Raw genomic sequence first — 16,710 nt, forward strand, 5'->3', positions numbered from 1 at the left:
CCGAGGCTATTTCAAATGCACATTTAAAAGCTCCAACAGTGGCATGCTGCTTCTTATCCATTCAGCTGTCTTAATCTGGTCAGGAGGTGTGTCCCCTGCGTCGGGCAGATCTCTATTTTATCAGGCTTCCTCTACAGTCATAAATGTTACGGAGTATGGTGTCAATAGAGTCAGTAAAAAGGAGGAAGGGCAGAAACAAAGATGGAGGGAAAATGAACGCTTTTAAGGCTGCGGAGACAGCGAAGCTTCACACACGGGAATAATTGTTCTCCAAAAACAAGTTAAAAAATCGTGATAAAAAGGTTGCTTGTAATGGGTAAAAAAAACAAAAAATGGCTTCATCTCAAAAAACGATGTTTCCAAGAATCAAGAGTCTAAAAACAAGTCCCTATATCTCACTGCATTGTTACTTTTTAAGTTAGACTATTATACCCATCAGACTATTGTTTTCTGCTAGGAATGAAGACCCGACCTAAACCAATAATATCTGGAATAATAAAGGGATTACAAAAACATTATACCGGTAAGCAGTTCCCACCTGAACAGGATCGATATAGTATAAAAGCAAGGGAACATGGCGGAAAAACCATTCAGAAAAGCCAATGATTTTAAATATTATCAAAAACAAAACACTTTTCTTTTTAATACAATATTTCCATGGCTGTAAATGCAGGGGTCTAAGGGTCTACAAAAGAAAAGAAAGGAAGAAACACTCAAATGTAACAGTTTAAATGGATAACTAAGTGCCCTGAGGCTTTAAATCCCCGCTGGTTGAACTGACTGTTTTCAACTCTAAAAGACAAGAAATAATGTTAGTATCTCATTTTAGCAGAGTGAGACCATCATGGGATGGGCAGGAGGAGTGGAGCTGCAGGTGTGTTTGTGCGGGGTTAAAGGAAACACAGCACAGAGCCTGAAGTGGAGAGCAGAAGCAGTGATTCACTAATGCCGGCCTCTTAATGAAGGGGGTTTGTGTGCCTCTGGGCTCAAAGGCATATTGGTAGCAGAGGCGTATTGTATCAGCGCTGACCCGCAAGGTTAACTCTTTGGCAAGGCAGAGGAGAGCAGTGTGCCCAGAGGTTATCGATTCACAATCACTCATCTGCTTGGCCCTCCTTATCTTCCACTCCGACACCAGCTCAAGCATGCATTTGATTTTCCTTCCCTCTCCCCTTTTACATCACTCTTTTCTCCTCTCCTGTTTTTCAGCTCCAGGCACAGCATATCGTTTGTTTGCCAGCTCATAAAGTCCTGTAGTGAACCCGGAAATGTTGAGTACCCCAAAGTTTGATGTTAGAAATGCATGGGTCCCCAGCACATAGAAACTGTCGGGTGCTAGCATGTTAGCATAAGTGCTTGGCCAATTTAGACAATTTTGGAGTGAAAGTGGGGGTTACTGAGGATGCTGAGTCCATTTCTGACATTTTCAGATCAAAAATTGCAATATTTGTACTCGTTTGATGTTGATAATCTTTGGGGTTGATTTTGAAGATTTCGATTGGACAGATTACTTAGTTATTTGAAAAAAAACTTTCACAGTAGACATAAACATTTTCATCTTGTGCTCTCTATATCCAATATCCAAAAACTACTCATGGTAGCCAAAATCAGCCCACAGAGGGTAAACATAAGGCCATTTTTGATCTTGAAAATGTTAGAAATACATTCAGCATTTTCAATAACCCCCAAACCACTGTCCAAATATTAAAGGTATTCTGATAATGCTAATTAATACAATTCAGGATGATTTTGCTAATTTCCCAACATATGCTGGATTCTGGCAGTTTATATGTGCTGGGGACCGATACGTTACATAAGAGTCCGGGGTTCTCAACATTACAGGGTTCACTATGCTGGCAACTAGACTAATAGCCTTTGTTTAGGCATTAACTCTGGAAGACCCTGCTCATCATGACATCATAATGCATCCCTGTAATGTTACATGGCACATTTCCCTTTCTCCATCCTGACACTTACTTTTGTTCAACTGGGGAAAAGAAAGCAACCTAATTCAATATTCACTCCTAGACTTCAATTAAATGAGAGATAATTGCCGGGCGGAAGGCGACTCAGCTTGATGCAATAGGTGCTAATCCATTCACCATCCTACATGACGCAAGAAAACTGTAACTTGTGTGGGGTTTGATCTACAGCACACACACACACACACACACACACACACACTCACCTTTTACCTTTCCTTAAATCTTCAGATCTCTCCTCTCCTTGTCAGTCGGTGGTTTTGTTGATTGCATCATTATATCATTAGGCGAACTGATCAGGTTTAGTAACACATTTTGTAAGCCGAAAACATGTATAAAAATCTAGTATAAATTACATTCCATATCTTCAGTATTTCATAGAAAGCTTCCAAACATCAACTACTCTCAGTTATAACATTTGTAGTGATATGTGAAAATAATGGTGAAAAACACCAGAGTGTCTGTTAAAGACAGACGACTTCAATCAGACTGGAAGAGCTGAGGCACACTACATCAACCCTGGAGTAGTTATTCAGTGTTTATGCAGCTAGCACTTCTAATTACAGTTTTACAGTGTGAGAGATCTCCGTTGAATGTGTCCCTCAGCTTCACAGACCTTTACAGTGGGTTTCAGCTCATCGTTCACTGTGATGGTATCAGCTGATCCAGAGAAAAGCTCTGGAAACTGTTGGTACACTTCATGCTTCATTACTTCAATTTAAATTTTTTTAAATGATTTGCATACAAAGCAAACATAGGTACATAAATCAACTATGTAACTGTTGACAACTCCAAGATGAAATAAAAGTAATAATAATAATACAAATAAAGGAATGGATACAATATCAATACTAGAAATCTTCATTATAGTGTTCTATACTTTACTCATTTCTCCCATCTTTCCTCAAAGACATGCATCTGGTTTCTAATTTTCATAGTTGTTTTCTCTATTCCATAGATTTGATTTATTCTTCCATTGTGAGTTCATTAAAAGTCTATCTTTGTTGTGAAACCTGAAGTATTCTGTAAAGCCTTACGATGCAGGAAAAGCTTTCGAAAAATTAAAAGGTTGAGGAGTTACTTATCAAATGTTTATGTACTCATCACTTTTGGTCAATGATGAATTGCTTAAGATTTTTTATCAAAACTGCTTCCAGCTAGTTCAGATGAGGATGTGCCGCACTTCCAAGTTTCAGAGCTGCAGACTCAAAAACTGCTCTTCATTTATTCATGAAGTTAATCCTTTCAGATGAATTCACTTTTAACCAGCGTTTACAGGGCATCCTAACGGAGTCACAAACCATGGTAAACGTAAATGATTTACCATAGTAAAGCTATGGGGCTAGGGTTTGGAAAGCCCTGTACGTTATACCTGTTTCTATTAGCTGCAGCGCTACACCCAGCCCAACAAACCAGCAACAGTCAGTACATCAGGCGGGATCAGGACAGACATCAGAAACAGTATTGGCTGCTCTAAGCAGATTGCGCTTTCAAAGACATACTGATTAGATTTGAAAACCCGACAGTCAGACTTTTAACTCCCAATTAAGCCACATTTGTACTGAGTGCAAGGCTTAACTGAGTTGTTTGACTAAACAGTGTCTACTGAATGACTGCACAATAATGCTTGCCTAATTAAAGCAGCCACTTAACCACAGGAGCTGTGAAAAAACACACCCGCCACTCCTAATAGGGCGCATTCATGGGTCTGAAAGCTGGAGCTTTGTGCAACATCTGCCATATTGTCACTTTCTTGAATGCCGCGCAGTGTGCATTAGCTCATGGCGCTTTTATGTGCCTAAACGGCTCCATTGAGAGACTGAAAATCACTTGTCCAAGGCTGCAGAGGACAACAGAAACCAGACAATGGACACACGGTGCAGGGACTGTTTCTTCCTGTGTGCCCCCCCGTTGGTCCTGGTTGTGTTCGTCCTAAATGGATTGAGTTTTTTTGGTTTTTAATATGCTTATGGAAGAAGAACACGTATAATAGTCTCCTCCTGTGTAGATCTAGTTTGTGAACCCATCCTGTCCTGAGTGTGTACAGCGGCCACAGGGTCTATCAGAGAAGAGGGTGGAGCAGATCTGGGGGCCAAATGAGCGAGTGCAGCCCTCACAACATGTCAGTGCATCAAACGCGTTGACATTTTAGATGGGCTCATTCTGACAATAAAGAGGCCCGCAGGACGAGCATGTACTGTATCTGTGAATATTGAAATGTCACATGAGAAGATGGTGAGTTATGGAGAAAAGGGCCGTTTCAGGGAGAGCATGACGGAGCAGCAGATGCCTTTGGTTTGCTCTCAGATTCTGCAAAGCGACATCTGTTATGGATTGTTTCTAACGCACTGACCTTCAAGCCTACTTAGGAAAGAGAAGAGAAGAGATAAAGAAGAGTACGTCTCATTTCTCTCTCCTCGCCTCTCATCCTTGGTAAATGCACAAGATGGCATGGGACATTTTTTTCCCCTTCCCTTTTTCACAGGAAGGTGATGCCAACAAATCACCCCTGCCATCCTACAGCAATCATCTGGAACATTACTAAAGATCACCCACACTTCCTTGCTCTGAATACTTATTGGGAGGACCCGTGCCTTCTGGGTGAAGTTCAGTATGCACGCCTCTGTACTCCATCAGCCTGTCATTTAAGTCGCAGCTGAAACTAGAAGCCTTCTCAGTGGCACTCAGCGGAGCATCATGTATAGAGAGTGGAGATGGCTGAAAAACATTTCACTGAGTGCACACTACATCATTGCCTGCCTGCACCACTGCTGCACCAGATCTAGCTTTCAGATTTACTGAGATTCATGTCATCTGTCAGAGACATCTGTGTGATTATTAGACTGATTTCATTCATGGAAGAAGCTTTGCGGACTGTTTAAGAATACCTTGCAATATAAGCATACTGCACTGATTTAGAATGGTAATGCTGAAAAGTGGCGAGATCAAATCAATAGGAGGAAGACTTAAAAAAAACATTAAAGATCATTCCAATTATTAACCATCAGACAAATAGACAAAACATCACAACATGTACTTTACTCAAGTAAAAGTACAGATATTCATGTTTAAAAATACTCTGGTAAAAGTCGAAGTACTGACTACACTTCTTTATTAAAGTAAAAGTAAAGAAGTATCAGCTTCGAAATGTACTCAAGTCAAAAGTACCGATAACTACCAACTGTTTCGTAGAGTACCTGGTGAATGGACCTCACTTGATATTAATAGAACCTTAAAGATCTTCCATTTCAAATTGTAATAATGTCATTGTTAGCTAATGAAAGTTTCAACGGTGAACAACCACCATTCAGAACACAAGCAAAGAAAACCAGCGTGGGGACAGGTACAAAAGCCAAAAGCTCCTGGATTTTGGGTCGACACAATTCTCATCGCATTCCCCATGATTGGTTCTGTGCGCCGATAATATCTCCGCTGCTCTCTGTAGTTTCACTAAGTTCCTCCCCCTTCTCTGCCGCTTCCGCTTCTACCCTTACGTCCGCCATTATTCTGCCAGCTCAGGTTCTGGTACTGGCTGGATACTTTGGGATAATAAGGCGCTGCAGTTGCTTCCGGTTCAGAGGATGATGGGAATAGACTCGAGTTCTTATTGGTCCCTCTTCTTTACAGAACACCAGGAAATGATGGATACACAGATCGTGTTCAAATCATTTTCAGAACCGGCTGGTTATTTTAGTTTGAATCTGCGTTTGGTGGCCTGATCATTATTATTCAGAGTCATTGTGTGCCTATTGATTTGAACACGATCTGTGTATCCATCATTTCCTTAGTGAAAATACTGAGAGCAGCGGAGATATTCATCTCCCTCACCAATGGCCATACATGAGAGAGATGTTTGCTATTATCGCCGCACATAACCATTCATGATGAATGCGATGCGAATTGTGTTGACCCAAAGCCCAGGAACCATTGGCTTTTTATACCAGTCCCCACGCGGGTTTTCTTTGCTTGTGTTCTAAATGGTGGTTGAAATTTGAAATGGAAGATCTTTGAGGTTCTATTAATATAAAGTCAGGTCCAGTTACCAAAACAGTTGGTAGTTATCGGTACTTTTGACTTACATTTCAAAGCCGATACTTCTTTACTTTTACTTGAGTACAGAAGTTTAGTCAGTACTTTTACTTGAGTAAAGGATGTGTGTACTTAACCCATCTCTGTCAATACGAACCATTGGGCCACTGATCAGTGTGTCCTCAACTCCTGAGTGAGCCTGTGTTGAATGTGATGCAATCACTAAGTGACGCTTTGATGCACGATAACAGTGTGTCTCAATGTATTGTCTTACATTAGGCCATATGAAAATGCTTTCACAGAGGTGTGCCTGTGGATATTTTGTTATAAATAGTTATAGATACAGTAAGAAAAATAATGCAAACAAAACTATATCATGCAGGCAGCAGATGGTCACACCCACATGAACCGGCGTGGGATTAATGTGACCTTCACTGGACAAAAAAGCAATCTCTTCCTGCTATCACAGCAGCGTGTACCAAACAACAACAACAACCTGGGGACGTGTGGGCGTAGATGGAGGTGGACGTGAGTGAGGACAGGGGACAAACTCTGATGGGACAGGACAATGAAGGAGTGTATTCACAGCCTCTGTCTCTGTCCCAGCAGAGGTGTCAGCTTCGTGGCTTTGTGTTTAGCCCCCCCGGCAGCGTGACCTTGTCTCACTGAACAGTAGCTATTAATTAGCCAAGCATATGTGTGTGTGTGTGTGTGTGTGTGTGTGTGTGTGTGTGTGTGTGTGTGTGTGTGTGTGTGTGTGTGTGTGTGTGTGTGTGTGTGTGTGTGTGTGTGTGTGTGTATAAGTGTGTTCTGCTGGGTGGTAGGTGGTGGTGATGGGTAATAGGTGGGTGGCTGGAGGGGGAGGAGTGTGTGAGTGGCATCCGATAGCTCAGCCTGCCTGTCTGTCTATACACGATCAATGAGCTGGAGAAAGCTGAGGAGGAAGGTGAGGAGGAAGGGCGGAGGAAGGGCGTGAGGAGGCGAGGTGCTTTTGGAAGTGAGGTCTGCCTGCAAGGGCCGTCGTGTGTGTGACATTAAAGAGCTCTGTGAGCTATCTGTAGCTGCCGCGCTAACTCTGTCTCCCCCATCCTCCAAGCAGGCTTTGCCTCCCAGTGTTTCTGCTTCATAGATGATGATGTGCCTAGTTGGGCTTCATTGCATCTCTCTTCCAGGGTGTGTGTGTGTGTGTGTGTGTGTGTGTGTGTGTGTGTGTGCTACTTACTGTCTTTCTCTGCCCTTGGCCAAGGCTCCAGAAAACATGAAGTCATGCTGGGCGGACTCCATGAGCGAGTGATTTCTCTCTGCTTTGGTCTGATCGACATCCAGCCAGCCACAAAAGCCTGCCATCTCTTTCCGCTTTCACCCCCCTCCTCCTACTTGTTCCCCTCACTACAGCCTGCACTTTCCCCTTCCTCCCCTTCAACCGTCTCTCTTAACTCTTCTTTCTTTCTTTACTTTTTTAAACTCCTTTTCCCCTGCTTTACCGCCCTAATCCTTTATCTTCATGACCTCACCCTCTGTCTCACTCCTCTTAACCTCAATCCTTCTCTTTTTTTTCGGCTTGCAAGGGCCCAATGACTGTCCAGCTGAACTTAAGTCCAGAAACGTATATCAAAAACTCTCATTTATGAGAATTAGTTATCCGTGATCCACAGAAGAAAAAAGGTAATGTGTTGGGTCCTCTTACTTTTGCTCTAGTACCATCATTTTAAATTGTTCAATTATTTCCAGTGAGATGTCACGCAGCAAAGTGGACATCTTAAGCCTTGTACTCATTTTGTACTAACTCACTTCACTGAACAACATGTTACTATACTAGGTTTTATAATAAACCAGAAGTAAAATTGATAGTTCAAGAGCCCACGTGACTTAATAGTTCATTTGTTTGCGAAGGTTGGTGCTCTTTGTTTTTCTTAGTATCCCCAAAACTGTGCATATCACATTATTATTATTTTGCAAATAATAATAATGTGATATGATCATCCACTGAATTTCACTGAAATGATACTTAATTTGATCATAATGATGGCTGATGGCTGAAATTTCATTTCAGACAATTCTTACATCACCACATCGTCCCCACACAGGGAAACACAATCCCCCCTCCCCCCTTAGCTTCCAGTGCCAGGGTATCTAGTTATCCACCAGCAGACTGCAGGACGACCATTACCCCCCCCCCCACACACACACACACACACACACACAGACAGACACCCGGACTCTGCCAGCCAGCTATTGCAGGACAGCTGGTACGATAAAGCAGCCCCACACCGGAGGTGGAGTTAAGGCAAGCGTCAGTTTGTGTGTGTGTGTGTGTGTGTGTGTGTGTGTGTGTGTGTGTGTGTGTGTGTGTGTGTGTGTGTGTGTGTGTGTTTTTGGTGGATGTCCTTCAGCACTAAGAGTATTGGAGGGACATGTAAAGAATGCTAATGAAGTGAATCACCAGACTGACTCGGCCAGCCTTGGCATATATACACTGTATTTTTGTGTGTGTGTGTGTGTGTGTGTGTGTGTGTGTGTGTGTGTGTGTGTGTGTGTGTGTGTGTGTGTGTGTGTGTGTGTGTGTGTGTCTGTGTCTGTGTCTGTGTGTCTCTGTGTGTATGTTCTCCCATGCATTTGAACACCCTGATGTTCGCTCCCTCAATTCAAGAGAAAAGAGAGCAAGTGAGAAGTGGGCGAGCCAAGGTTAAGCACAGCACACAGTGATGGGCTGTGCATTTTAATTAAGGCTTGAGCAAACACTCTGCAATTCCCCTAAATGGTCCCTGTGATGGATGACAGGAACCAGTGTTGTCTATTTTTCTTCTCAAGAGGAACTTTTGTGCGAGCGGCAGTGTGTTTGGACACAAAAGGCCAGGCCAGCCAGAGTCCCCGCTCTGTAAGCTTTATTGACTCCTGGCACTACATGCAGAGGAGAGTGTTAGAGAGAAAATGAGTTACCTCGGTACACATCCCCAATGCATCTGCTATGCACCTTCAATATGTGTGTGTGTGTGTGTGTGTGTGTGTGTGTGTGTGTGTGTGTGTGTGTGTGTGTGTGTGTGTGTGTGTGTGTGTGTGTGTGTGTGTGTGTGTGTGTGTGTCTCAGTAACAAGAATATGTCCATGAAGAGTCAGTGTGTTCACCTACACCGGCAAGATTTCACATTTTAAAAGTTTTGTTGTGAATTGTGACCCACAGCTGCAGCATCTTTACACATGTCAGACAGGACTTTTATTTTGAAAAATGATTGTGGAGATCCTAAACTTTTCAAATAACCATCAATTGTACATGTAAAATAGGTGAGCAGGGTTTTTATGCTGTCGGTGGTCATGTTGTCAGGTGTCTTGGTATTCTTTTGGGTAGTTTCAGTCATAACATGCATCATCTGTTGTAATCAGGCCAGGTGTTATGTGTCATCTGCAAGTAGCCGTAAAGTGTAGTGGAGTAAAACATACACTTTGTCCATCAGACATGAAGTGGAGTTGCAGAGAGAGCATTTTTTTTTTAATATATCATTGATTTTCTTTCAATGAGCTGATGGTTGGGTGGTTAAAGAAACCCTCTTTTTTACTCTCAGTTTTTAGGAACACTCCTCAGTGCTATAAACCGCCTGGCGACAGATGAGTCGTACCAGTGACTCCTGTTCTTCACCGGGGACTTGTAGTGGGAGCCATAACCCCACAACCTGTGTGCTGCCCTGGGACGCTGCGCTGCTCTACGAGCCTCTGTGGTGACGTTAGATGAAGAGCAGTTTAATATGTCTGGCGCAGGAAAATAAAATGTAGCCACAGTGTGTGTGTGGAAACGCTGGGTATGGACCCTCTATATATTTTTACTACCGACTGAAAAGTGTCCATAACACATAGGCATTGAAAAGGACTGCAAAGGACTCTCGTCTGTAATCTTTTCCGTATTTCTTTGAGTCTGGATAGATGAGCGGAGCTGCTGACCTGTGTGATATGTTTCAGCTTCTGTTTGGTAATCCTCATCCTCACAAGGAATGCATCCATAGATCTATATTTTCTTTATGAGCTAGGCATTTCTTATACATTTGCATCAATTGTCAATATTCACCTCCATGCGTGATTTGAGAGAAAACTCTAGTAAATCTCACAAAAGCTCTGGCCCCTCCTCCAGCTCCACCCATGAGTAAATCCCATAGACTGTATATATAAAGGTAAATACATACAGTATTTTGCTGTTTGATTGATATCTGACACAGCTAATCCTGATATCCCTCTGTTGTTTTCTAAACAGCCTTGGATAAAGGCCAAGTTTTAGGCAGGCGGCTGTCAATCAAATTTGGGACATCAGCTAAATGTGGGGGACAAATTATAAAAAGGCTGTGCCTAGCGGGACACCTGGTCACACTATGCCCAGCTATAACCATCTCATCAGAGTCCCACAAATCGAGCTTAACCTTTGAGACAGGTTTCAAGAAATCAACAGAGTAGAAAAGTATCACCGCTCGGTGTTTAAAACACACACTGCTGGAAATCTTGATCTGCCTCTACATGGCATTTTAGCATGAGGATGGTATACATTTCCATATATATATATAAATGGCTTGAATGTTGAATATTTTCCTAGGTCTGTGCTGTGTGCTGATTCAGATGAGCTCTGACAGATAGGTCTGAGTGCAGAGGGGCAGAGAGGGATGGATGGAGAAAAGGAAGTGGGCCTCTACTGCACCAGTTCATGTGGAAAATTTTGATTTTGAATTTAAAAAAGTTCATGTTCAAACAATGTGGTTATTTGCTTGTCTTTTTAATGATCTGTTTGATGTTTTAACACATAAAGGTCATACAAAAGCCTTCTGTTATATCCGGAAATCATTCTCGTACTTTTTTTGCAGCAGGTGTCTTATATTTCTAACAGACAGGAGTATCATTTGTATTTGGACGTACATGGGATTTGTGTCTCCTCTGAAGACCTTCTATTCAATGTTCTGCCTCGGTTAGACAAAATGACATTAAAGACTATTCCTTATAGCACAGTTTGTTCTGTCAATGTCTTCTGCGTAGTCTTAACAATCCATGTCTTTGTGTAAAGTGATTCTTTCTATCTATCTGTAGAATGATGATATAAGCCTGTCTTTTTCATGACAAAGCTTTCTTCTTTTAACAATACACAACTTGTGGTTATAACGTTCAAATCTTCCTGTCAGAGCAGCAGATCTGTAGGTGCTCAGAAGTCAGTGAGACTGAAACCAGGTTCCAGCTGTGTGCTTGGTGCTGGTTCTGTTTTTCACCGGAGCTCATCCTTTATATAACGCCTCTCTAAATGCCTATTGTTATAATACAATAGGAATCGCCCTGTCTTTCGTATTCTCCTATCCACCCCCCACTCACAGTAGGCCTCTGTTCTCCTCTCCTCCTCTCCTCCTCTCCTCCTCCTCCTCCTCTCCTCCTCTGCCCTGACTGGTTGCCATGCCGCTGGGCTGTCCATCAGTGACCTGGTAACTGTTGACAGCAGAACAGTGTCATTTTAACGTTTTTTGCTTAATTACTCTCCTATTTATGCTCTGCATTCACTATATATTCCTCTTTCCCTCTCTCTCTGGCTTTGCTTAAGCCCATCTCTTTGTTTAACCCCCCCCCCCCACCCGCTCCCATACTCATCTGTCATTCCTCTCCTTATTCATCTCCTTCAATGTCCTTCACCTCAGTTCTCAATCCGCCTGCTGTCTCTTCTTGCTACAAACTGACTTTAACATTTGTTATTCTTGTGGTAGAATACCATTCAGAGCCCTCGACCCCCATCCCACCCTCCCCCACCCATGACATTCGGTTTAGGTGTGTGCTCTCGACTTAATGGGGCTCTGGATAAATAAAGCCTTTTGGATGGTCAGGAACAGGGGGGGTGAGTTTCGTATCATGAGAATCTGCTGGAATGGGATCACCCTGCAAACCATTTGTAATCAACTTGTTTTATCATTATTATTATCATTATTATCATTATTAGTATTATTATTATTGTTATCATTATTATTATTATTATTATTATTATTATCATTATTATTATTATTATTATTATTATTATTATTATTATTATTATCATTATTAATATTATTATTATTATTATTATCATTATAATTATAATTATAATTATTATAATTATATTATCATTATTATTATTATTATCATTATTAATATTATTATTATTATTAATATTATTTTATTATTATTATTATTATTATTATTATCATTATAATTATTATTATTATTATTATTATCATTATAATTATAATTATTATAATTATTATTATCATTATTATTATTATTATTATTATTATTTATATTATTATTATTATTATTATTATTATTATTACAATTATCATTATTATTATAAATATTATTATCATTATTATTATTATTAATATTAATGATGATAATAATAATAATGATGATAATAATAATGATAATAATAATAATGATGATGGTATAATATAATGATAATTTTTTTAATCTAATTTTGAGGACTTTATGAGACTCCTAATGAGTATGAACCACAGTCTATGGTATGAACATAGCAGTACTGCTGATGCTGCTGCAGAGTGATCCAGGAGAGCTGTGGCCGCCATGACATGATTGAAGGACAATGCACTCAGAGGCTTCAGAGAGGTCAGGTGGAGGGGGGGGCAGTCAGGTTTGTGACGGCAGAAGTGGAAGACAAATTGATGGAAAGCCATTGAGTGAAAGAAAGGGAGGAGAAACGGGACGTGTTTGGCGGGGAGGAAGGAGGTTAGGGCGGGGTATGTGCATAATTACATTTTCTGTTCTGAGCAGTATTGGGAATCGATAATGTAATTCATAGAAAAGCCATGGAGCAGCCTCTCATTGGCATTCACAGACATGAGCCACGCTTACATCCCGAAGAATTAAAACCAGAACAGGGGGTGGAGTGAGCGACGGGGGGGGGGGGGGGGGGGGTCAGAGGTGTCTCTCATTGGAAGAAAGACTCACTCTCTGATCGTCTCCTCAGGAATACTCTGCAACCTGCGCGCAGACTCTGAGTTTCCATCGGAACATGATTGGCATCTCCAGCTTTCCCTGGTGTACATGTATGTGGAGACAGCCTGTTCTGTCAGATATCACACACACACACACACACACACACACACACACACACACACACACACACACACACACACACACACACACAGAAGAGGAGACTCCGGGTTTGTTTAAAATAAAAGCTGTTTTAATATGCGATGACTTCAGGGGGCTCAGGCGGGTTTTCTGAACCCATCTACAGTCCTTCGCTTCAGACCGGGCAGATTGTTGTGATTCTTCCTGTCAGCGCTTTGGTCTGATGTTATAAATATAACGTAAGATAAGGCCTTCAGCAAGTCTAGAAGAAACTCTTAAAAGTATTCATTTATTTTTAGCATGACTTTCTGTCCTGTGAAAGATCTTTAAAGGACAAATCACAGAGCACGGTTGTGAAGGAGAGATGCTGTCAGAACTCCTGTCCTCCGCTTTAAAGAAGCCTGGGTTCCATCCCTACCTTAGCTCTCCCAGCACGAGAGGAGATCAGAGGTTCAAATGAAACAGGCTTAGGGATTTTTGATGTTTCCATTTTATTGTACTCCCAAATGAATTGCATGAGGAATTAAATGATCAGACATGAGTCAATCCCTCTGAACCTAATGAAGACAGCTTTTATTTTGAAATATGTTTGTAAAAAACGGGGGCTCTTTTATAAGATTATTTTTGCTTGAAAGACGGACAACGGCACTTTCTAAGCTTTGCAATTTATAAAACTTGAAGGATAATGTGCGTCTGCCATGACACTTTGACCCGTCACACACACATTCACATTGAAATGTTACCTGTTACCTTTCACATCAAGGATTCATTTGTGAAAATGGAAAAAAGCCATTATTAACAAACATATACTTGTTTGATTCTTCCTTAATTGCCCAACAAATTGATGAAAAAAAAGTAAAGGAATTGTTATAGCAAAAGAACCCCTTTATTCGTCCCATATAGGGGGAATTTACATTGTTCCAGCTAAAGTGAAGATTGAGAAAAAAAATAAACACTATCAGATAAGGGCATGCACATTATATTAAAGTAAAAGGTCCAAAAGTACATTCGAAATACATTTCTCCAATTTACATATTGCAGCAAATGTTACCGCACAACAGTGGTGTTTTATTTAATAAGTTATGTTATTCTTGCATGTTTTCTCATACTTCTGAAACAGAGAGGTCAGGGTTCTGTTTGTTAATTCAGGCTTACCTCAAACCTTTTCAACGTCAGTAAAAGAAAGCTATTTAATCATCACACATGCAAAGGGAATACTCACAAACATAATGCAAAGGCATTATAATGCTTCATCTTTTGACTGATGACCTCAGGTAATGCTCCCATGACTGTCCTTGGTGATTTTGCAGGAACTGGTGCTGAGGCCGGATGTTGTCCTGAAATGATTGGTCTTATCTGCAGACGGTTGTGTTCCTGTGTAGCCTTTCTCTGCTGTGACCTTTGTTCCCACTGTGAATGTTATTATGAGGCACATTGCGTGGTGAGGCAGCTGAGGACACAGCCGGCTGTCATCCTAAGCAGTAGGAGTCCAGGCAGGGCAGCAGAGTGCCAACCCTGTTTATGTTAACCCTTCTGTCTGCGTTTCCTCCCCCCAGGAGCGCTGACAGGAAGCCAAGCCGAGTCCCAAGCCCCTATCCAAGGCCTTCGCAGAGCTGCGGCCGGCGGGACACGACCCCGGAGAGCCACCGAGGAGACCTACTGGGCCTACTCAGGTGTGTGAGTGTGTGTCTGTGAGAGGCAGTGTGAGTCTCTCCAATGTGCATATTGTGGTCAGACCCAGCTAATCCAGCAGGACATGAGACATTTGGAAGTCTCAAAGCTTTTCAGTAATGGCAAAAATCTGAAAATAAAAAGGAAAGGTAGTATCTGGATGAATAATATTCCCATTTTCATATTCCTCTTTTACCAAGAGAGAAATCTGTTAGCAATACTCACACACCCAGCAGCTGAATGACATAGTGCTCATACTGTCATAGTGTTTATAATGGGAAGCTGTTTAATATTATTGAGCTACCAAATTCTCCCAGGCCGTGCTTTGTTACATCTTGCAAATGTCTTGAGGAAGCCGAGGATTTCTGTGCCATTCTTCTTATGATAACACTATGAGATGTCTGAGGTGTGTAGGGGCAAGACTTCAATATAAGAAACACACTCACTCCAGAATACCTAAGATAACTCCAGAAGAGTGCAAGGACATAGGAGAAACACGAAGCACAGGCAAAAAATTGTGATCATAATTTTGACCCCAAATGCAGTCGTTTTATTCTGACATACAAAGGAAGAGGATAGCAGAACAATGTCATAGTTGGTCATGTGGTTTATATTTATTCCAACGGTACAACGATAGAGTCATATTGTTAGAGCCATTTCACCTTACAACATTTAGGTTTGAGTATTTGGCTTATTAATATAAGGCTTTAGAGTAAACCTTTGACTATTTGGTTTTGTAAGTTACACTGGGGGTTTAATAGACGTTGATTTAGATGATTTATAAGTTAACTGAAGTCTATATTTTGTCTGTCAAATGTTCGCTGTCAGTCGAATATGACGTGCGAGTGTATATGCCTATATGTGGCAGGACAATGGGACACAGCTGAGTGTGATTAGATGGGAAGCGGTATAGTCTTTTGGCTGTGTTCTTTTTGTTATATTTCTGATACAAAGAACTTTTAGTTACTTGGAAGCAAAAAGTTTAAGTTATTTTAGTTTATGTTCATGTTTGCCGCCTGCATCTATGAATACATCTGACGTGATTCAACGCTACAACCATCTCCGGAAATGTGTTTGGAAGCAAAGAGAGGCGCGTCATAACCCAAAATCCCAAGTGGCTTTTTCATTTTAGAAACGGACTAAAACGCCACCACACACATCATACACTGTGCTGCAGTTCCTAGAGGGCAGGTGTTTCCTTTTCTGGCAAAATTTGCACTATCCCCTTTCCATGGAGGCTCTTAATGTGAAACATTTGCAGGAAGCGAGGTTATAATTGATAGAAGCCCGCAATAACAGCACACAAAATAAATGAATTCTATAAATAACTGCAAGAAAGGAGTGACCATCACTCGTGTTGTTATTTTCAAAAACTAAACCACTTTCAAATGGTGTCTTTTGTTTTAGAATATGCTGTAACATCCTCATATCTTAGGTTCAGGGTTGGATGTGAGGGGTTTCGGGGAGTGGAGGGCTTCACAGGTACACACACAGTTGTGTGATTTAGAGCATGCTGTATAGAGTTAAGGCATGTGCCACTGTCGGAGCAATATGTTCGTCCTCCTTCTCTGTCTCTTTTCTACCACTCTCCTTGCTGCTCCTCTTGCCTGGAGGCGTCTCAGGGCCTTTTTTTATTTTACCAGAGCTTCAGAAGAGAAAAAAAGCCACTTCCTCTGTCCCTTCAGAGCCTTTAGTTTTCAGAGGGGCAGCATTAATCTTTCACTATGCAAGCGACACACGCCCCAGGCCACAAATGATCTTTTAGTTTATTTATTTCAATATTTCCGCTCGCTCGTCTAACCCTAATTGGTGGCCTGTCTTGCCTGGGAGAGTGCAGAGGCTTGTGGGTAAAAACAGAGCTGGTGACAGTTTCACTTAGTGTGCCTGCTGCTTACGCTAAGATCCACCGATGCTCTCCTGGAGCCCCCCGCACATGTCTGATCCCCGGTCTTACA

At 41.5% G+C, this 16,710-nt stretch overlaps 1 protein-coding gene across 1 annotated transcript in view; it reads left to right on the plus strand.

The window, feature by feature from the left end:
• Positions 1-16,710, plus strand: part of LOC134883277 (receptor-type tyrosine-protein phosphatase gamma-like) — a 407,948-nt gene that overhangs the window by 65,159 nt on the left and 326,079 nt on the right. The window contains exon 2 of the mRNA XM_063911578.1: positions 14,641-14,757. Within this exon, the coding sequence (XP_063767648.1) occupies positions 14,641-14,757 (117 nt within the window). The remainder of the gene's footprint in view (positions 1-14,640; positions 14,758-16,710) is intronic.

This window comes from Eleginops maclovinus, chromosome 20 (assembly GCF_036324505.1).
Source record: "Eleginops maclovinus isolate JMC-PN-2008 ecotype Puerto Natales chromosome 20, JC_Emac_rtc_rv5, whole genome shotgun sequence".
Lineage (NCBI taxonomy): Eukaryota > Metazoa > Chordata > Actinopteri > Perciformes > Eleginopidae > Eleginops > Eleginops maclovinus.